The following is a 23,944-nucleotide window of genomic DNA, read 5'->3' on the forward strand; positions in this document are numbered from 1 at the left end:
AAATAGGCAAGGGATGCATGCAACCCTAAGAAAGAGACTCTTCAAATCCCTTAGGACAGAAATCGGATAAACAAGTGATTGGGCAACAATTTGAGAAACCCTAAGAGACACCAGAATACCCAATGAAAATGAAGATATGTAATGATTAGTATTGATTTACACGCAAACCGCTTGAAAAACTGTGGGAAGTTTAATGGTTTTTGGGGTTAATCAAAGAAGTAGGAAAGAGAAGATTAAAAAATAATAAACTCTCGCTTTGGAGAGGAAAAAGCTCTCTAGAAAAGTAGAGAGAGAGTGTTTGACTGATTATCAATTCAGATATTTTCCATCGATTTTTTAATCGTCCGTATTATTTTTTTACTAGGTCTAATTATAGGTTGGAGATGGGAGTTTTGTAATAGTAATTTGCTTAGTAGGTGTTTGGCCAAACTTTTAGAAGTGCTTCTCTACTTAATAAGCACAAGTTAGGCCGAACAATTGTTTTCAAGGAAGTTAAAACAAGTTATTTTAGGTCGAAAAGTCATATTTAAAAGCTAGAGGTAAAGCACCACTTTTTGTTTTACTTTCGAGATTTTTAAAATTAAATGACAAATTTATACTCCCTCATATTCTTAATAACCCTCCCTACACATGGAGGGCACGGGAATTAAGGGAGGGGAGTATTATATGGTAAAGTATTGTAGTGGGATAGGAGATTGGAGAGAGGGAAGGTATTGTGTGATTAAAATAAGTATTGTTGTGGAGTAAGGTGATTAAAATAAGTATTGTTGTGGGGTAAAGTGATTAAAATAAGATAAAGTATGACTTTTGTGGGGGTATTATTGTGGAGTATGGTGATTAAAATAAGCATAAAAGTTTGCCAAATAAGGAAATAGAGAGAGTATTGTGAATAGACGAAAAAGAAAATAGGAAGAGTTATTTAGAATAGGAGAGAGTATATTGTAAATATGTCAATAAATTAAAAAAAAATACTTATTCACTCGTATTTTTTCATTCTCTACAAATCAAGATCCATCTTGTATACTTGTGAACATAAATTTTCCATTTTTTATTTGCTCAAGTAAAAAAGCTTTTTTTGAAAATTCTTTTTGTAAAATAGTAAGCCAAATACTCCCTCCTATTCTAAATAACTCTCCCTATTTCTTTTTTCGTCTATTCACAATACTCTCCCTATTTCCTTATTTGGCAAACTTTTATACTTATTTTAATCACTCCACCCCACAACAATACCACACAATACTCATACTTTATCTTATTTTAATCACCTAACCCCACAACAATACTTATTTTAATTACTTTACCCCACAACAATACTTATTTTAATCACACAATACCTTTCCTCTCTCCAATCTCCTACCCCCACACAAATACTTTATCATATAATACTCCCTTCCTTAATTCTTGTGCCCCCTTGAATAGGGAGTGTTATTTAGAATAGGAGGGAGTATCTATTAATAGGTCTCATGAGAGACCGTCTCCCACTAATTTAGTGGGAGACATAATAGGGGAAAAAAAATCAATAGGTCCCTCAACCCATCATATGAGAGGTCTCTCATTAACGCTATTGAGAGAGACCGTCTCTCAGAAGTTTTTGTGAATATCTACTCCCTCCATATCTTATTGATGTTCCCATTTTATTAAAATACGCATCACATATATTCAAGAAGTGAGACCATCATTAAAAAACGGAAGGAGTACTTATTAAAAAAACTCGGTTTAAAAAATAGAAACGGTTTTCCTGAAATGAGGCCATTATCTGTTAACTATTATCTGTTGAATGAGAGTACAAGCTCGGAGGAAGTTAACATTCAATCGCCGCCCCGTAATGCAAAATTTTAAACACATCATGACTCATGAGCCCTTTCACGGGAGGCATTTTGAGAGCAAAAGTGCAAGTTTACTACGCCGCTAGCCTAAATAAAATATCTTATGAAGCATACACATACAATAATAGTACTACACTTAACTTAGTCTAGTTTTTAAGCTTTAGAATAGAGTAGGACATGGTTAATGAAAAAATCTGCAAACAAAAAACATAAATCGCTAGTTATACAAATCTACCATCACTCTTCAACCTACCAAAGAAGCGTAATTCTGTGATCATCATCGTTCAGCAGTTACTTGACCTAAACCACAGTAAATTGCTTTCTTGAACAATGGGTGCACACTTCCACTCAAGATCTCTTCATCTATCTTCTCAATGTGTGGCCAGATCTGTCAGAAACCATAATGTCAACCAACCACTCAAAAAACGTACACAGCCAGTCTAAATCTTAATAAAGTCACTAAGTCGAAACAAGGGGGGGCTAAATCATCTTTTGAGATCCTAATGAAGATGCACCTTTATAGTCGATCAACCAATCAATAAGAAACATCAGCAACTATGTTAACATGTTATCAATACCCTTACCTCAGAAGCGTATTGCCTAGTGAATGCCTTGACATAGCCTAGAGTTGACAGACCCCATTGGTCTGCTTCAGTTAAATCATAGCCAAAAGATCCTCTGGCACCATTTGGCATGCTGGTTAAAGACATGTAACAACCATCAACACAAACCTAGAAAACTTATTATATCTGACAATATTATTTTAATTCAACAGAAGAGAAAGGAAAACCTGTTTACTCCTTTGTCCTTATCCACATCCATCATTAATTGCTCATCAGAGTCAACAGCCATTGTTTCAGCCTGACCATAACCCAAGCTACCAAATGTTCCAATAGAAGAGTCCTCTGCCAAACGCTCACGTAGCACAACTGAGAAGCTCTTATACAACGACATGAACAAGGCCTTCATTTGCAGGCAGGGTAAGGAAAAATTATGTTAGCCACGAGATCCAAATCAAGTAGCCAAATTCTTGTTTCTATATATAGAAGATGACGAATGATAAAGGAATACTGCACACACAACCATACAATAAGAGCAAGGAGCAGGACAAACTCAAATCATACCCTTGAAAATATAGGAATTAGGAATACGAATATCAAGGAGCAAGCCAGGCACACACATTATAGCTGCGTGCGTACAAATGAAATTAACAGGATGCTTATGCAATGCACTTGAATGAATTACGGTTTTCACCAAGCTGGCACAAATACTAACTGTTCAGTCCTTGAGATACATAAAATTTGAAGCAGATGTTTCATTTATGAAGGGTAAAGATGTTTAAAAAAACACTTCAGTTTGAGCAATAATGATGTGGGGTAGGTAAAAAATATAAGCATATTTCTGAATATTTTATTACGCAATGAAATAATTTATCATCACTTTTCTTATTTTTTTGTGTAAAAAGCAAATGTTGCAATTTGTAACGATTAGAGGGAGTAGCTTTCATGATGAAGCCAAATAGTCCAAAGAACTTGGAGCGTGGAGAAACTGCAAAACCAACTAGGAGGCTTGCACAATGGCCATAATGATCTGGGAGGTGAGCAGTTTTTATTCAAGTCTTTGTGGTCAGCTTACAAATTAAAATTGGTCGGAGCACCCGCTTAACTGTTTATGTTCACACAACTATGACAAACATATGTTTAGAGCCGGCAAACAATGACATGACACAAAAACACGACACGAAATTAACGGGTTTTGGTTGAGGCTTGATGACCCATTTATGTAACTGGGACGACACGAACACGACACGAGATTTAATTGGGTCGGGTTTGGGTTGACCTCTATAAACACAAACACGACACAAATGACCTGTTAACTAAATTAATCTTATTTTTTCTTGATCATCTATTACATAAATATATATAAACTTTCCAAATATTGACATGACACAAAAACACCACACGAACCTAACACGAAATTAACGGGTTTGGGTTGAGGCTTGATGACTTATTTATGTAAGTGGGTCGACACGAATACGACACGAGATTTAATTAGGTCGGGTTTGGGTTGAAGGGTTCTGACCCGTTTACATGTGACACGAACACGAACCCCACACAGGTCTACAGATGTTCATAAAACCATGACTAAGATTTACAAAACTAATCAACTGTAGGAAGCTGAACCACTGGTCACGAAAGATAAAGAGAAAGGTAAAAGTTTCCCGCACGTTTACTCTCTCCTAAGGGTGTACAAATTAATTGTGTATATATGATAAACACCAACTTTAAAGAGTTTAAAATGCCAAATAACAGGCAAGATAACAGCATACGCAGCAACACTTTAGATAACAGGCAAGATAACAGCATATACAGCAACACTTAAGTACCTCATTTTCACCAATAGCACGGACAAGTAGAGCGTCCTTTGCCTCCAAGGATTCACGTGCAACCACCTCCTCCTCTTTTGCCTTTTCTAAAACTGAATTTAGACGTTTTAACTTAGCAGGGTTGTCCCCAACAACAGGCTCACCATTCATAAGTGTAAGATTTGACTCGGCCTTCTCAAAATCTGCTTCAGCTATTATCGCTGCTTCCTCTGCAGATTGAACGCGTTTCTTCAGCAATACAATCTCTTTCCTCAGATCACTAATACGATTGTATGTTTTACTTATCGCATTTCTAAGAATCTGCCAAGAATAACATAATATAGAGGAAGCAAGAGTAAGCAGAAGGTGGGAAGGAAAAAACAATGAAAAAGACATGACACTATCAAGAGGTTTTAAATTAAATTCACTTTGACAAAGTCGTACACATCACTATATCTGTAATCCTATGTTACTCAATACACCATGATAATTGCATCGGTAAGCATAGTGTTTTTTGACATAGGAGTATGTTGTACGTTTATAAATTAGGAGCTTGTACCTAAAAAAAATGAGAATAAGGCAGATTAACGTACTAATTAAACATACTTACCCTTTATATAGACATACGTACATGTGGAGTTGGGTTGCAAGCATGCGAGCATGACAGGCTGAGAGCCACGTCAGCACCCCGCATATGCAACTCAATTGTCCTACTTTAATATCAAGAGATTTGATGATAATTAATGCATGTCATAAATAAATATTGATTGGACGTATACAAAAATTACAGATTGATTAGTGTAGTTAACTTTATAAGCTCATACAGTCACACATACAAACAAATTAGACAGAACCACAGAAAAATATGAACTAGAAAGACAGCGATTTATTACATTTGGTCTGCTCAGTTGCCTGGCCTCTATATTTTTCCTCCGGCACTTGTGTCAGCACCAAAAACTCAAACTTGGGCATGGACACGATGGTAACAAGTGCTCCTAGTTCTTTAGGTATCCCGCTTACACAAAAGGAATCCCAAGCTACCGCCAATTAATTTCCTATAATATAATGCTCCAAAGGGAAAATGCCAATCGTTTGGGCATGACAACGGATATGTCAAAATACCATCATTAAGTAAACCGATATCACCACAACTGAATCTATACACTATTTAATTTTGGGGATAAGTATTGGAAAATATGTAATTTGCCAATATTGAATGTATTTGTGGAAAAGGAGATTTTAAATGAGGGAAGGTAGACTACAGAAAATTATCTTAAACTGTAGATTTTAAGACGAAGAGAGAATTTAACGCATTTCGTAAATGTTTTTGAAATTACTGATGCATTGGCCATGACCGTTAAATTACATCCACAATTTCCCGATACCGATATTCGCAGCCATCACTGTAATAACGAACAATACAGCATTTTTATAGATATTTCTGAGAAAGATAGCTTATTAAACCATATCACTGTTAAGCCTCACTTCAAGGATGCTAAAGGATAATACAAAATATATCAAAAGTAACTGACATCATGTCAAATATATAGAGACTAATTACTAGTTAATTTACAGATATGGTAGCCACCCGAAATCAAGAAAGCTGTTTTTTTCCCTTTAAATCAACCTACTTGCACCCATGCGAAGAAAATAACACTTTCAACAACACCAAAGAAGGTTTTGAACCACATACTTGAGTACAAGTACAAACAGGTCACCTAAAATGTACAACAACAAAAATCATGACAATAGAAACAAACACACACCATAAAAAAAAAAAAAAAAAAAAAAAAAAAAAAAAAGTGTGAATCATCAAGTTAAAAATGCCTACCTCCCAGGGCCGATCTGATGTATGAAATTGATCAATATTTGATGGAGAGAAGACCCATCTTATAATTGCCAAGTTAGAGATAAGACGATAACCCATCATACGATCAACGGCTATAGCTGTCATTTGTGTGTTATTTTTCCAGAATGTACTCACTTCACAAATTAGCATTACTTGTTTGTCCTCATCAGGACAAATCTTGGCAATGACTTGACCATATCTCTCCAAAACAGTCATTAAATGAGTAAAGCTTTTTGACCCAATATTAAGAAGAGTTTGAACAACTACTTCAAGGGTTACATCTGACCCATGCTCAGGAACCACATTCCCTTCTATCCATGATATAATTTCTCGTGCTGTTTGTCTACCTCTAACCATACTGTTGAGTTCTTCTGACAATGCAAGCTGTTCAGGTTTAACCATGCTATCATCTGCCTTGTATCTGAAGTTTGGGCTACCTTTTGGGGGAAGCAACTCCTCTAATCCAGGAGCATTTTCAACACTCTGAAGAAAATTAAAGCATAAGTATATGCACAACTTCAATTAGTTGCAAACATTTAATAGATACCAATCCAACATTCACTAGATAAAGAAAAGAACAAAGAAAGAGGTAGATGGGAGGGGGCGAAGAATGACACAAGAATAAACACTACTTATAACAATTCACAAATGACAACAAAAGAAGACCTTCCAGCCTTCCATACTGAAGTCTTCCACCCACAATGCCCACCACCAGATAAAAGAAGTTATATGGATAACAAGAACAAAATTTTGCACGGCAACCACATTGTTCTAACTTGAGGCAATATAGAATGAAGCAAAGTCGTTTTTGTCACAACAATGGAAAATACAACAAAGAGGAAAGAAAACAACGACCAACTTAAGGCACAAAACTGACAATTTCTCATCCAGCACAACAGAGTAAAGTGGGAAAGCAACTAAAACTATCTTGTAAAAATTGTTCGAGTATTGAAAGTTTTGACTATGAAAAGTGTAGTTAACCAGCTATTATACCTGCTTAATTTTATCCCAGTACGACAATCTAACTTCTCTTTCCAAAACCTCCTGTACAAATACACGTTGTGGAGACCACCGTGGAAGGTCCAAAACATAAGCCCATTCTTCCCATGGCCAAATGAATTGAAAATTTGATCTGAAAGAGAAACCAAAGCGATGGTGAGTGCCCCCTTGATAAGAATCACTAAACATACTGAATTCCATCGTTCAGGTATATGCGAGGCAATAAAAAGAGGAAACTCCATTACGACAGGGAAGCATGAGACTGTAGGAAAAATAAACCACCAACAATAGTAACAAGGCTTCCTAAGCTAAGTCATGCATCTGGGTGCTTTTAGAAAAAACTATAAAAAAAAAAAGGTCGTTATAGCAAAAAGATGAGAGCGCTTTAGCTCAAACATGATCTGTAGCAATACTTCTTCTTTTAAGAAATAATATGATCTAGTAAACGTCTCTGCGGAGAAGTTTCAAGAAACTATAGAGGAGGAAGAGGAAAGGGAGGGAGGGAGGGAGGGAGGGAGGGAGGGAGGGAGGGAGGAGGAAGACAAGAAACCAATCAGCACCATCAAGTCATATAGCCAGATAGTTTGTTTAGAGAAGATAGAAAACCATCACCAAATCTGAGCAACAGTGACAGTAAAAGTTCTATAAAATATCTTTGGAAAAGAGTGTCCCTATTCTTTTGGACTTTAATTTGCTGAACTTTTCTATATTGAACTTATAGAATATGAACTTTTCTTAACTCAACTTTTAAGCTCTTAACTCATAGAATCTGAACGTATATGAACTTATAGGATTTAAACTGAACTGAACTTAAAGGATCTTAACTGAACTTATATAGGATCTGAACTATTCTAAACTGAACTTATGAACTAAAAGATCTGAACTAACTTAACTTAACTATTACTCCTTCCATTCCACTCATTTGTACATATTTGAGTTTTGCAGTGTTCAAGGAATATTACTATTATATTCAATTTTCCACCTCCTTCTCACATTACCCCTATTCCCTAATAACCAAACCCCACGATCAAACCCCACTAACCTTCCCCCCCCCCCCCCCAACCGCGCACACACACACTCCACGTACAAACAATATGGGCCATCGCCGGCGACCAACTTTGAGGCTCATATGGTGCTACAGTGAGGACGAGTATAGGACATGATTGAGGTCGAGACCTGAGTGGGTACGATAGGGGGAGGATGCAGATCGAAGGGACATCAACATCTGCGGTGGTTCGATGGTGTAATGTACGTTCGTAGGAGAACAAAGATCGAAGAGGAGGGTGAGAGGTCGTCAACAAACCAATCAGACCGATCCCCAGGTCAAAGAGAGGGTGGTCGTGGTTCACGTTGGGTGTTCATGGGCAAGTGGAGTAGTGGTCGTGGTTTGGTAGATGGTTGTGTACTTGTGTTGTGTGTGGGATAGAGTTGATGAAGGCTTGTTTGTGGGCAAGTCGAGTAGTGGTCGTAGTCGTGGTCTGGTAGATAGTTGTGTTGTGTGTTGGAAAGAGAAGAAGGTGAGAAGGGTATTGATGAAGGCTAAACTTGTACCTTAACCTTAACCTTCCATTCACCTTCACGGGCATGAGCGTGCAGTTATTATATACGAGTAATACTTAAGTAAATAAATTTAACTTAACAAATTGCTTAACACGTTCAACATAACATATCTTGTATAACATAAAAATTTATGAACTGGACTTTAATAAGAATAAGAAATAGAATAAAAATAGTAGTAGTTCTCATCAATATAGTATAATATTGAAGTAAATTAATTTAACTTAACAAGTTGCTTAACATGTTTAACATAACTATCTAATGTAAGTTAACTTAATGACGGTGTCGAAGTTTCTGAACTGAACTTAGATATGAACTTTTCTAAACCGACCGCCTCTGTAGTTTATAGAATAGATTTCTTTTATTTGGCAAGGGTAAGGCACTAAGAATACAGACACACCACCTCTAAGCCTGCATCTTATTCTTCTAGTTGTTCTACCGGTCTTTATGGACTGGGTTCCCTTCCCAGAATTGAAATTATTTTGGTAGCCATAAAAATCAAAACAATCAATTCGTCATGAGGGAACTCTTAATAAGTAGTCAGCCCATGCTCGCTAAACTTAAAAATCAAGAAACTTACTGAGAAAGGTATTTAGGGTCGATGAATTCTTCAAAAAGCTAGTTTGCAAGGGTCAATATCAATAAAATGTAACAAAAAATGCTTGGAAAGAACCAATGAGAGTAACCATTGCTGGCAAATATTTTGATCCAAGTATGACTGGATCCCCAAACTAAAACATCAAGCATGTTGCTACTAGCTACACATGGCCAACGTTTCAAATAATAAAACTTACAGGTGATGTGAAAACCAAAGAACAAGTCGTGTTCGGCACTCCATATCCAATTCAGTGATCTTCTCAAACAGAGCACGAACAGCACCTGCTACAACTGCTGGAAACGCCCCCGGGAGAGCCTTGTGTTCGAATTTGAAGCCACAAAACAAGTTAGAGATTAAGATACAGCAGTTGCCTCGAACACAATAACAATATAGCTGTCACCACCAGCCCATATTGCTGACAAAGAAGTAAATTTTATGTTACTATGTTCCATTTTTTTTCAGCAAAATAAGAATAGATAACAAATATATCAATGCAATTGTTGAGTAAAACCATTTCTTCAGTCATCGTAAAACTGAACAATGAAATCTAAACTGTATCATCCAAATTCTAAATTAATACTCTACCTTACAAAGATCCATGATAACCAGTGTATAATATATGGGCTTGAACCGAGAGTGTGGAAGTAATAGTAGCTGCAAGAAAAAGAAGAATGTTAAGACCACAAGAAGTCAAGAACTCGATAATGTTTGGTTGTCAACAATGTTTAACTCAATTTATACAGTACAGTACGGTACAAAAACCCTTGCATCAATGGTAGATTCATGAGTCTATACAGTACAGTACAAAAACCCTTGGTTGTCTAAGTCAAGGGGGACTCCCAAAAGACATATGAGGAAGAAGATCCGAACCTCCATATGTTTCAAGGTGGTCACATTTGTTATTTGTGATCTGAAGACCCTTCTCATCCATCACTAATTCCTTGATGGAATTATGTCACTATCGTAGCCTTGTCCAAAATTATACATGTTTGAACCTAATCCGCTATTCAAAGCTTAAAATCTTTAATTGATGGACAACAGAATGCGCTAGCTACCAAGCCACATGCAAAAAAAAAAAAAGACACAATTTTACTAGGAATTTTCTCGCTTGTACGTCTATACTATTAAGTTTTCTCACTTCCCTCTTGTGCAAAAAGAAAAAAACTTTGATGTTCATAACTCTTGACTACGAGTTCCGAAAACTGTAGTTCTTTTTTTCAAACTAAAAATCTTGTAAAGACGGTAAATTTGGAAAACAAATTATCGATTTCCGAATTTGCAGCTGAGAGTTAAGGTCGCTCAAAGTATTTTCGTTGAAGAAACTTTAACCGGCCATAACTCCAGACCACAAGTTTAGAAAGCGGTGCTTTTTTTTCAAATTGAAGATCTCATCATAACGACGAATTTGGGAAAAAAAATTACGGTTTTCGGAGCTCGAAACCAACGGTTATGGACAATCAAAGTCTTTTTCCCAAAAGGAGGGGAATAAGTGAGAAAACTAATTAGCATAAGGGGACAAGTGAAAAAAAAAATCTCATTTTAGTACTTCTCTTTTGACGTGTCCTCTTCCATTTCATGCTTTTTAAGTTAACAATCTCAGTTGAAATTCATTTAATTTGATTAAAAGTAAATGTAATATTTCATGCTTTTTCCACATCGGATGACCTGTGCACGCCATTTAATAGTATAATTTACGTCAAGCACATCGTCATGATATTTATATCATAATCACCTCACAGTTTGAAACACACAATAGCAGAGTCTTTAAAACATAAAACAGGAGTCCAAAAACCGCAAAGTATTCTTCCCTTTACAAAAGTTCAGAGTAATACCTGTGAGAAGATCGTCTCTGCCATGAGGTACTCGTAGCGGAAGGGTACAGGAAGACCAACCATGTATGAAGCGCATTCTTTTCGACTAACTTTGCAAAAACCAAAATAAAAATGGGCGGAAGTTAACATTTGACGACAATAAACGATTCAACTTACTGAAAATAGTTGGGACCATGACAAGACACAGCAAACCAATTTCATGTTTCTAAACCAAACAAGATGCTTCTTTTCAACATTATCAGTTTCAAAAAGGTTCTTTTTTCCTCTTTCTACATATTCCATTTTATGCAATTCCATGATAGCATACATTTTCTCTTATAGTATATTTTATTTGCAAATGTTACAATTATACCCCACCATCTTCTCTCCCCAACCCCAGGGATAATTTATTAACTTTGTACTCAAGACCCCATGTGTTATGATTTTCCTATTTATGCTGAAAGGAAATACATACAAATGATTGAATTGGAGTAGATAATATAAGTTATACTTGTGAGGGAAGCATTGGATTATCTCCCAGCCTCCATCTGCTTCTACTCTATAGTGGTTTTCCCAGGGTTACATTTTAACGACATAAGAGATAAGTCATATAAAGTATAAACTGTTCAAGTTTGTTTCCACATTGATATTTGATTTTTCAATGTAGTAGGACGATCCCTGGTACTCAATTGATTAATCATTTTTTGTAGGTTATCGGTGATTTTAAACCGCATAAAAAGTTCAGGATGCAGAGACATAATGCAGAAAGAAGATTTACTAACCAGCCATTCAGGAACAGCAAAATGTCCAGAAGATACTCTTCCATAATGAACCGATCTATCGGTCTCAAATCCTATTAATTCAAAGAAAGGGCAAAAAATGGTGTCAATTAGAGCACACGAATTCATGTTTAAGGTACTTAATGAACTGGAACACAAAACATTAGAGTCCACATGGGCAGATCAAATTGTCCGATATAACAGAATTGTGAGACAATTATATATGAGATAACTATTGCAATGAAATTCTCCATCCGTCCCAGTTTGTTCTTCCAATTCTTTTCGCCACAACATTGTACAAGGCCAATATAAAATGAAAAGAAATGTGCCAAGAGAGTGAATATTAAAATACAACCCAATCTACTTGAAAGTATAATCTCACCAAAGCCAACACCAGATTCACCACAACACTATGATACAACATCAGTGCCAGACCCACCAGCATGGGCGATGTTACCCATCAATGAAACCACATTGGAGCCATCAAATATTTTCCAAGTGTTGGCTTTCACAATACAAAATTCGGCACGGTCAATGAATATTATACTGAGTTCTATGCCTTTTGTCTTTTGTATTTAGATGGGAAAGGAAAGGCAGGTGAACTCCACCCGTACATTATATAACTTTCATATCATTCAATAATAAGTGTCTTATTAAAATAGCTTAATTTTTATAAGTAGTTTGATAAAGTACAGTAACTAATGAATATGATTAAAATATTAGTATTAAATATAATTACATATTTAAAAAATTGATTTAAAAATGGAAAAAAGGCATCATAATCTTTTTTTTTTGCACCTATTCTGACCTGAACCAACCCGTAACCAATATAACCTGTATCCTGGCCTGTCTGATCTGAACTGTATTTTGACCTGGCCCGACCTCTGACCCGTATAACCCGATCCGTTTAACCTGACCTATATTCTGACCCAACCCGTATTACCCACCCGCGCGACCCGTTTGGCAGGTCTAAACCCAGGTGTGTTCAAAATATAAACTCTACTCAACACACGATTCATAGCCTGGGTAGGTAAGACCTCTTTGGCAGTTTGGCACGTCAGGAATTCGGAGTAGAATATGATAATTCAATTCAGAAAAAACTAGAAGAAAATTAATCGGCAAATAAGGATATGATGTATATTAAAGGACAAGGTTTTTCCAGTGACAAGGGACAATATGAGATAGTTTGACAAAATAACAATGTCAATCACATATTATAGATTCTTATTTTTGAAGAGTGTTAATAAAAGTCTAGTATAGAGGAAATAACTGTTTTTCTGAAACCACATCACATAAAAATCGGGCAAACTCACTTGAAGAGTTGATGACATTGAGATCAGATGACCAGAAAATTATCTTTCATTTAAAAGACCATTGATGACCATCATCACCAAAAGAGTAATACTACAAGTCTACAACAGTAACTGATCATATAGTTGTGCATCCAATGCTTAACCATGCAAGCAAACATCACTGAATAGTTATTACTCTTTAACTGAGCAGATAACAAAATAAGTATTCCCTCCGATTCTTTAGAAATGCCCCATATTTCATTTTCGGCATATTCATTAGAAATGCCCCATTTCCATTTAGAGCACGTTTTTGTTAATAAAATCCTCCTACTTTATTGGTGAGACCCACCACCCAACTCACAACCTTAATCCTTGTGCGTAAAGTAAAAGGGGCATTTCTAAAGAATCGGAGGGAGTAAGTAGTCTCTGGCATTATCTTCTGATAAGTAGATGAATATAATTAAAAATTCACCAAGACATGAGCTATGATGCGCAAGAGGATACCAATTACCTCTAATATCATGTTAGTATGATAAGGATAGTGAGTACCTCGAGTTTATTTGCCGGAAATATATTAAGACGGCAAATCCTTTGTGGATATTTCAAATCGGCATCATGTTTCTGTCTCCCAAAGGTGATGCTGGAGGAAGTGGATGGTAAGCTTGGCTGCTCAGGGCAAATAATGGCACCAAAGTCATGAGACTTTCCAGCTACGAGCTGAGCTTCAAAAGAGAGGTGGGGCCTAGAAACTATGCTCACAATGAAAAGGCAACTTATCAGGAATAAACGAAAAATTTTAGTTCAACGCTCTAAAAACAAAAAGGTGTGCGGTCCTAGTGTGACTGGATGACGCTATAAAAAGGGTGTCTATCAGGAAACTATGCTAACAATGAAAAGGACAACAACCAGTTATTGGGAAAAATGAAAAATTCTAGTATACTCTTAAAACAAAGATGTTCAGTCCTGGTGTAACTGGATGAAGCTATCGTTGCAATTTTTAAGAAAAATAACACACCCTATAAAAACAGTTGATTTTAAAGGTGAAAAATTTGACATTGTACCTTTACATATATTTGGAGAGAAAAATGGTCAAGGTGACCATCAAAGTCAAAAACGGACAGTTCAAATGGGATAGTACTAGTTCGACTAGAGGTGGCAATTGGTGAATGTTGACCATCAAAGTCAAAAGAAGACAGTATAAATGGGATGGTTGTAGTCCAACTAGAGATGGCACTCAGGTCAGTTATGAATTGGGTTAAAGGGGGTCATGTCTCACTGCCTTCGGGTCTTGTCAAGTCAATAACAGGGCATGGTTCACGTGGGATCACAAATCAGGTAAAATTCGGGCCATTACCGGGTCAAGTTATCAACATTTTTTTACATCTTGTGTTCAAATTTGGACCAATAATTTCATGTTAAAACAATTTTTAGAAGCATTTATTTTAGTTTTAAGTTAGAAAAATTGAGATGAATGTCTTATTTGGACCATAATTAAGCTAATTCGTTATCTAGTCATCCATCAAATTCAGTCAGTATCAGGTAGCAGTTCATTTTAGCTTGATTCAGAGTTAAGACCATGTTCGAGTTAGGAAAAACATGGTCGTAATCAGTTATTGGCTTAACCTCGGGTCAGATTGTGTCTGCTTCAGTTCACCCAATATTCGGATTTTGTCGGGTTCGATTGAAGTTGAATTCGTCGAGTCAGGTAAGCTTTTTCCAACTCTAGAAGGCCACATTCAAGACTCAGAAGTTGGAATATCGTCCATGGACAAGCATTTTCATCACAGTGGAACATCTAAAATCCATAGAATTATTGGCCAAAGAGAGAGCAGGTAAACAATAAATTACCACTATCAAGATTCCACCCATTGTTGGATAAATCCTGGATCCGGAACCACAAATCTTCCAAAAAATCCTGAAAAATCAAACAGAGAATAAAAAGAAAGGTAAAGTTAACATCTATGATTGAACATAATTGTTTACATTACAAAGCAATTCAGCAGGTTCAGTTTTCAAGTACTTTTCTATTGTACTGTCTGTCTTCAAGAGTGGAAATACGGCACGCCAAATATTCAGCCCATGGTCAAATATGCTAAAGATCTACAACAATTTTAAAGCTAGATAGACTGAAAATCCGAAATATAAGAATGGAACATATATAATATTTTAAGATTAATAATTTCTAACATCTTGTAGGGGCACTCAGGCCTTTGCTCCTCTACATGTTATCTTTCTATCTACGATACAACACTAACAGATGCACATAAAAAGTCCCACCTATGACGGTTAAGATGATATTCAATGGACACAGCACTACCTTGTGTTAGAAAACACAAAGAGGTTTCTTTTAGACGTAAGCAATTGTTCATTCTCACGTACTTCAATAACAATATTAACAAAATGCCTCACGAAAACCCGCAAATGGTGGGAGGAAAGAGGGACGAATGTACGCTCCTCTTTGTCAACAACACAGGTTGTTGACAGGAAAACTCAAAAGCAAAATTTTTGTCGAGGCTCTACAATTGCATTTCACGACCAGTACTAAAAGAAATGCGGTCTGTTTAGTGAGCCGTGCCTTATTTTATCATAATAACACATAAACAAACAATACTTAAACTTTTCATTCTCCAATATAGACGCAATAGGCATAATTTTTTTTCTAGACAAAGGAACAGTGATGCCTCCTTGAATTAATTGTAGAGACACCCATTTTAAAGGCTAGCAACAGAGACTTATCATTCGTTAAAAATTACATTGCACACCACTCAAAGAGGATCAATGTTCAACAGCAATAGATACACAAGATAGCATAATCACGCCAAAGAAGTAACATACAAGTTCTTCGAAAACGATTGGCTCCATAGGACCCAAGGAAGCCTGCTATGAAAAGAGCACAGGACTAGCAGAATTGGATTACATATAACTCACATGCTTGAGCGTATACAGTGAACCAGAACTAGAGTAGTGAAATTTCAGACTATTTAACTCAAACTGCCTGTTTATATTGTGAAACAGACGGAGGGGAGCAGGAACTCTAAAAGTAATATAAAGAAAACACAGGGACATACCTTTTTTTCACAGGGATTAACTAATATATACTCAACACTCAAAATTGAAACCCAGAAAGACTATACCTTTTCATTAACTGCTTTATCAGTCCGGTCATTGTCAATATATATAGAGAAACCAACATCCGCAAACTGTCTCCTGATGCTCAAATAAGCTTGTACACCAACAAGTACTCGATCAATCTCCTCTGGGACTTGCTGCATGGGCAAAGGCTAACATTAATTGCCATAAATTTCGGGTTAAACACAGTTACTTCATGGCTACATCTAACTACTACTTAACTAAATCCAGGTCACAGGATTTGTTTACAGCCAGCACAGCTAAAAGAAAAAATAAGCGAACCGAAGGCATTTGAGGTTCAGGAGAATTAAGCTAAATCACAACATCGATTTAGAACCTTCATAATCATCCTTCGCCAAGCTACTAATACATCCATAGCCTTCCAATATTCAACTAAATTCAACCCACACCGGTCTAAATATATTGCCATACAGAATTCTTTCAAAGACAGAATGGCAATGAGGGAATCAAATTTTCCTTAAAGAACATCTAGAGGAATTCTCTTTAAACGCAGTGATGTGATCATGGGAGCTTGAATTCTTAATCAACCAATAAAGCTCCAATGAAGGACGATAATATATCCTACAAAGAGAGAGAATAGTATGTTGTTCAATACTTCAATGTCATAGTAACATTGTGATACGGGTTCCTTTGGTAGTTGCGTTAATGATTCTAATCAACTATGTCCATATTCAAACCTACACATTACAAACCGGAATCATATTGAATGAATTGGCAGAAAAATTAAAGAAGCGCTTGACCATCTATTAAGTGACTTCAACAGAAGACATGATAAAGAGAAGAAGGGACAGTTTGAACAGCCACTGCTCTCTAAGAGATGAGGAAGTGGAATTCATTGCTCATCTTTTGATCTCTTAATCCAGATCTTGTCATTGTGGAACGTACCCTGGTCTCTTTTCGGCTAGAGTTGGGTTCACCATCAAAGCACAAACGATGGAATGTCGGCTTGTTAGATAAGAATGAAAAAAATGGATTAGCAACGTTTGAAATATTCCTTTGAAGATTTTGTGGAGTACTCGGTAGGATGATTTTGCTTTTATGAATCATACTATCATAGGGTCAGATTTCGCTTTTTAAATTGTATGGTGGGAGTCAAGCGCATTAGCCCACCACTCTCACTGACACTTGACTTTACTTCTCTTAAAAGATAAGATCATTTATGATAGTTTGAGAACTTAATCGTCAATAAACTGCTTTTGCATCCTTGTGTCACCCCCTGTTGCCTCTTTTACATGGACGTCTTGGTGTTTGATATCCTCTCTTAACAAGATAACTATTGTGATTCCGTGGCATCTCTAAAACATCATCGCCTAAGAACAGTCTAGGTCGCAAGTGCCCGCATCTCAAGGCAAATGGATATATTTTTTGTGGCGTTATTAAAGCATATCAAACATGAATGCCCAGAAAAGAACTGAACAAAATAAAGGGATATTTCAAAGTCAAAGGGATGGGAAGGGCCTAAGGTTAAAGATCAAGCCTTTCTCTATATAACTTTAAAAGGCATCTTCGTCCAACATTCATAATAAGACGTTAGAGAAATAGGAAAGCAAAGCAGTAAAACACCTCCATGAGTTCCGCTCCTCCCCATGGAAGACATGATAGTGTACAAGTGATGTAGAAATCAGCACGTGCTTGCCAAGCAGGGTTCCCCTTCTCCTCATCAACTGTTGTAGCAGCGGAAGATATCAAGGTTTCAAAGACGACTACTAGAGCAGCTGGTTGGAGTACCTTGCTAGACATCTGCAGAGAATGGCAAACAATGTCTGCTCACACACAAAGGCAAATAACTAAAAATCAAAAGAAATGTAGAACATTTACAACGGCGCACGAAACTAAATAATAATAAGCTGAATCATTTGCATGCACAGGATATAAACATGCCCAAATGATGACTAGTGGAGATATAGAGATATCAACGTCCCGGTACTTCAGACGGAACACAACATCCATTCTGTTAATTGGCCACTATACTGCATCATCTTATCCACAAAAGGCAGTTTGTAGAACACCTGTGCTCGATACAGGCTAAGGTGAAGCTTCTAGGCATCAAACATTAACAATGGCAGCAAATAAAGTAGAAGAAAAAACAAATCGATATACACCTTTACTTACAATAAGAAGAAAATAGGATGACAAGGGCATACCAAAACAGTCAAAAATCGCAGCAAAACACGAATCCTGTCGCAGTGTTCCACTTGTAAAGCATCCTGAAATGTTGTACAGAATATAGAAAGGACAAAAAATGAATCAGAGTTAAATATATAGAAGAAACTACATATCTAAATAGAAGAAGTAATCTATTTGGGGATTCCGATCGTGAATCAAAGCAGCGTCCAATTGTGTATGAAGGGATGCAAGAGAATAGGAGCTAAAAGGTGATGTAGACTGTTTATCTTTATAGGTTCAAATTACTAAACAAAGACTACACTGGTGACTTCCTCGATAGGAAATTAGATCAATCACGCTTCAAATTAGACATAAGACCTACAGAGGTATCATACATAGCTAACGTGCTAAATAAATAGTCCTTTCATACAAAAACAAATCAAAACAGAACATCCTGCTACCAATCACTGCACATGAACCATATTTGACAAAAAGAAAAAGAAAAACAGCGGTGTGTATATCCTATAGAAAATCTTCAAGTACTTGGCAAGGTAGAGTTCATTAATACTTGCAGTTGAATGAAATCAACATGCAAGACGGCTCCAGCTCATCTATTCCGCAACTGCCATAAAACAGACGGAAAGACGAAAGGAGGTTAGCCAACTTCACAGCTATTCCTACATCTCCTCCACTAGCAATACATCTCTCTCAAATCATACCTTGGAGAACTGAATTGCATAAAAAAAATTCCAGTGGCCAACATATTCATCAGGAACTTGTGTAACTATTTCCAGCGAAGTTTTTTACCCGTAAAAGGTTCGGTTTTGGTGGCTTGTCATTGCAACCGGAATATACACAACGACAACCCGGCATCTTCAAGGCAGGGTGCCAAATTGTCAGCCTCCCTTCAGATTGCTTCATACTTTACTTTTTTTAGTTTATAGGGAGGAGACGGTCGATTGAGATGAAGGGTTGGAGTAGAAAAGGTGGTAGTGAGCTTGTACTATCGTAGATGGTCACCACCAAGGTAGCACGGACACTGCTCCTAACCAGCCGACACCGTGTCCGACACCGTGTCCGACACCGAACGCCTAAACGTGTCGGTGAATGATGTTCTTTAGACGAGGAATGAGATGTCGAAAGAGATTGATTAGAAGAGGGTTTGGGTGGGAAATGAGAATGAGTTATAGTAAAGGTCAAATTTTACCTTCACTTATTTAAATTTAATATCAAATACATTTACAAAAATAAAATCATACATTATTCATAAATATAAAATAAATATTTTATTAAATTTAAATAACCTTTCCCGTGTCCTAAATTTCATGGGATGCCGTGTCACGTGTCCGTGTTGTACCCGTGTCCGTGTCCGTTTTGGTGCTACCTAGGTCACCACTAAAAAATAAAGGGTATTGCTTGTAGCAGTACGCATTTTACTAATGCACTACGTTTTTTTACAATTCTACCCCTCTCATTTCCCTTCTTCATTAAAAAAAAAACTCCCCCTTTCTCTCCACTTTACTCAATGCAATACACCAACATTTTGCATGTACATAAATGCAATAACACAATCACCTAAGAAAATATAAATAATAGAATTCACAATTTGCATTCAACAACCAGTACAACAAGAAGCAATCAAAATTAACAACAAATAAGTACAATCAAGAAAATTAATCACTTTGTAGCACTCCATTGAAATCACACGATTGAAGAATGAATTAATTGAATGATTAAATTACTCAAGTGGTCAATTGATTTACTTCAGATTGAGTGCCAACAACTTAATTAATTAGCAATAGTATTATTGTTATACAATTAATTAACCAATCAAACCACAAAAAGTTTAAAAACAACAGTTTAGTAATAGTATTATAACTATTATTGTTATACAACTAAAATAACGTATCGAAATAATTATTCTACAATTAAATTAAGATCCATAATTGAATAGAGACTATGAATTAGAGAAGCGATTTGTCTAGGGTTTGAGAGGGAAATTTTTTTATTCTTTTTATGTCATGCGCATTGGGGTGAACATTGTGTCAAAAAAGTAATGGGCGGAGTAAAATCCATACTGCAAAGAGCAACTACGAAAATAAGAATCGGATTTGATGAAGGGAAAAAAAAATATATCAACTTGTTCTATTCAAAAGATTTTCAAGTTCTTAGGAAATGTCTCTCAAGAGGCAAACCGTACCTATAACTTACAACATCTTGCGAAGCCCTATATTAATTTTTTTTTTGTTAGACTCTACCTTAAATTTAGCTCTTTTTGTCAGACTACCAAAATCACTATTCCGGTAAAGAGTCAAAAACCGGATTTGACTTAGCGAGATTATAACCTCAGGGTTTAATTCTGCCCAACAATAACACTTAATTTCTTCTAAAAAAAGGAGGAATAAAGATGGATGGCAAAAGTCAACAATTAGGTAGTTTTGGGAAAATAGAAAGAAAGTTAGGTACTTTTTTGCAAACATAAGTTAGGTTGTTTCTTGCAACAACAAAAAATATTGAACGTCAATGTAGGAAACTATATTTTTTTTGGCTGGAACAATAATTTTAGTAGTTATAAGCAAATGAGGTTAAAGTTTAGGTAGTATTCGAGAAGAAACAAACCATCAGATAGTTCTCTGGAAAATGGCATTAAGTATTGTTTCACAAAATATTCATCTCTAAACAATGATGTCAAGCAATTGAAACAGTTGATTCTAACCATGAAATTTTTCAATCTCTTGATATTAAAAGCTATTTTAATTTGACACTTCACTTTGGCTACACATCCTATGTCCTATTTGTTAATTTAGGAGTACTCAGAAGTCAGAACATATACAAGTGAATCAATACCCAAATGATTTGCAAATCAATTAGCGACTCATAGGGGCGTTAGCTACTCCGGTAATCCTAGTTTCAACACGACAATTTGACTCTCCTTTTTGGGCAAAACGCATAAAAATGGGTAGCGGAATTCACTCACATTTGTTCAAGCATATTCGTATCATGGTGTTGCATTACATAAAAAAAAAATTAGTGCTTATAGCATATATTACGTAATCCATACCGAATGAAGCAACTCTAGGCTGAGACTCCAAAAAAAAGGCCACAACTAGAACTTGAATCCGAGCCATAGTAACATATACCATAAGAATAACAAAGATAATATCTTTAGTTCCTTACCTGCAAATTAGTATGAGTTCTTTCAATGATCTTTTTCCCAAAGTCTTCGTTCTCCAAATTCATCAAGCCAACCTACAAGTAATGAGAAAGTGATGAAGCATTGTCAAGGGCCTCAAAGCTCAACTAACAGGGGTTCCACATTCACAATAAATAGTGCAACTTATTTCTATTTCCAATGGAGTCATGCAAGAGCTTATGGGATAAAGCAACATGACTCACTAAACTTTCCTTATATTGTAAAATAGTACTTGCCCAATACAATTATAAAGTAAACTTCATAATTTGTCGCTCATAAGTAACCGTTTTCTCTTGAATTGTAACAAACGTATGATGTTAAATCTAGGACATGTCTGAATTTCAACTGAATTATAACCAAGTTGAGGAAAATAAAAACAAAGAGAAAACATGAGTGGTGCAACATACCAATGTCCCATATATTGGAGCTTTGTGGGGCAATTGCTCTGCACACTGAAGAAGGAACTGCAACATTTGAAAAAGACATGTCAATATTATGATTATCAATAGAATGCAAAACACTTAAGGGAAATAGGGAAAAATCAATGACCTCCAAAATATCGTCAGCGGACTGGTCCAATTCGCGCCAAACGGCAGCAAAGCAGGTATCCTGGAAAGAAAAAAGCAAGGGTAAAATAGAGAAAAGAGAAAGTTAGGGTTTAGGAGGAGACGAATAGAGAAAAGGAGAAAGAGAATAACAATGTGGTCTTTAATGTCGACAGTGCCGCCGCCATATTCGGGACACTTTTCGCCGATGCGAATAACCAGATTTCTCCAGCTACTACTCATCCCCTTGTGCACGGCAAAGATAGACTAAAGCTGCTTTTCTCAGTTTCGGGATTTCTCCAGATTTTTCAACAGTTTTAGCAGAGATGAGAGTGATTTTTCAATGGAGATTGTATGGGGAAGGCAGGGAGTGAGTGACGACGCCGACGGTGGTGGGAGTGATGGTTTCGTTAGGTTTAGGAATTTCGACGGCAAGGAAGCTGAGAGGTTTCGTGAGGGGAAAGTGAATAGACGACTTTAGTTCAATGGGTAAGTGAATAGACGACTTTAGTTCACCGTTCAATGGGTAAGTGAATAGAGGACTTTAGTTCAACAATAAGTCTTGCTTGCGACGGGTCGGATCTTGCGACGGGTATTATGTGAGTGGAAATGGGTAGAGGGGACAAGGTGGGCACCCACCCCATGTGCTTTGTCTCTCACCCTTATGGGTTTTGTGTGAGAGAATATGGTACCCGTCTCTTGTTTGTGACGGATACCTCCGTCGCAAATAAGAATTTGTGTTAGTTCAATGGGTAACTGTTGTAGCCTCTTAATTATACGACCATAAATACTCGCGTGATCTTAGGCTGCCATATATCTCAACCATATGCTCAAGGTAGAACTTTTTATGTTATTATATAGATGTGGTTCCTGAGCATGGGTCAGATGTAACTCTTGAAGTAGTTGTTCAAACTTCAAACTCTTCTTAACTAGTTTTTGAACCCGTGCACTGCACGGGTGATGACGAAAAATATTATTTAAAGTAAAAATTTAAATATTTTTTGGATTTAGTAAATAACTAAATTTTAGAAAATTTACTTTGTCTACACTTTTGATAAGTTTATGTTATTTAATTTTATTCGGAGTACTCTACTTTTTTTCCTAAACTTTTTTACTTATGAGAGGTGACACCTGAAAAGTGGATATAAAATTATTATAAATTTAATAACCGGTTTATTACACAATATACATTTAATTTTACATAGTTGTAAGCTTTTTTATCATATTAACCATTTTGTTTATTCTCCTCTCAATTATTTACCTTCTCTCTCATTTCGTCTCCTACCCATCATCGCCTGGCTTGTAAGGAGCGTTCGCCATCACTGATCGACAATCTTAAGACCCACCACCAGACCTTCCACTGCAATGGTGATCACACCCAGCACCCCGGACCACGACATTCATCTCACTCCATATCTCAAGAGCGTCCATAACTAACCACCACCTTCCAATCCATATCCTACGTCTTTCAGCTACTCTACCTCCTTTTGCATCCAGGCCACCATCTCCCCTACTTTCTGAATGAGCATAACCACCATCCCAGCCCCACTCATGTGTGACCAGTAACCCTTCTCGTAATCTTGCAACTCCCCACCCCGTCATTACCCACCCATCGTGACCTCTCCTCTATCACGATATCCCACTATCAACATCGCCCATTCATTCGTCTTTCAAGTGGCCAAATACTATTTTTTATTATATTTTATTTCTTTTTTTTTATTGAGTCATGTTAAGACTTGCCTCTTAATATTGTAAATCATTTTGTCATAGTTAATTTGAGATAATTTAAAGTTTTTTTTTTTCAAACATCTTAATTACTGATTACCTTTTAGAGTCTTAATATGCATTAGTTGTTAGACAAGTTTTAAAGATCA

The 23,944-nt window shown here is 36.4% G+C and overlaps 1 protein-coding gene across 1 annotated transcript; it reads right to left on the bottom strand.

The window, feature by feature from the left end:
- Positions 1-1,728: 1,728 nt before the first annotated feature.
- Positions 1,729-22,503, bottom strand: LOC141657829 (nuclear cap-binding protein subunit 1). The gene is made up of 19 exons (XM_074465175.1): positions 22,224-22,503; positions 22,075-22,134; positions 21,933-21,989; positions 21,510-21,581; positions 18,371-18,433; positions 17,790-17,966; positions 16,211-16,342; positions 14,925-14,991; positions 13,626-13,825; positions 11,788-11,858; positions 11,027-11,111; positions 9,780-9,848; positions 9,391-9,509; positions 7,034-7,172; positions 6,023-6,523; positions 4,213-4,512; positions 2,617-2,789; positions 2,411-2,522; positions 1,729-2,214 (listed from the first exon to the last, which is right to left on the bottom strand). Exons 1-19 carry the CDS (start codon positions 22,311-22,313, stop codon positions 2,104-2,106), a joined length of 2,598 nt encoding a protein of 865 aa, XP_074321276.1. The 5' UTR covers positions 22,314-22,503; the 3' UTR covers positions 1,729-2,103.
- Positions 22,504-23,944: the final 1,441 nt, after the last annotated feature.

Source organism: Silene latifolia, chromosome 5 (genome assembly GCF_048544455.1).
Source record: "Silene latifolia isolate original U9 population chromosome 5, ASM4854445v1, whole genome shotgun sequence".
Classification (NCBI taxonomy): domain Eukaryota; kingdom Viridiplantae; phylum Streptophyta; class Magnoliopsida; order Caryophyllales; family Caryophyllaceae; genus Silene; species Silene latifolia.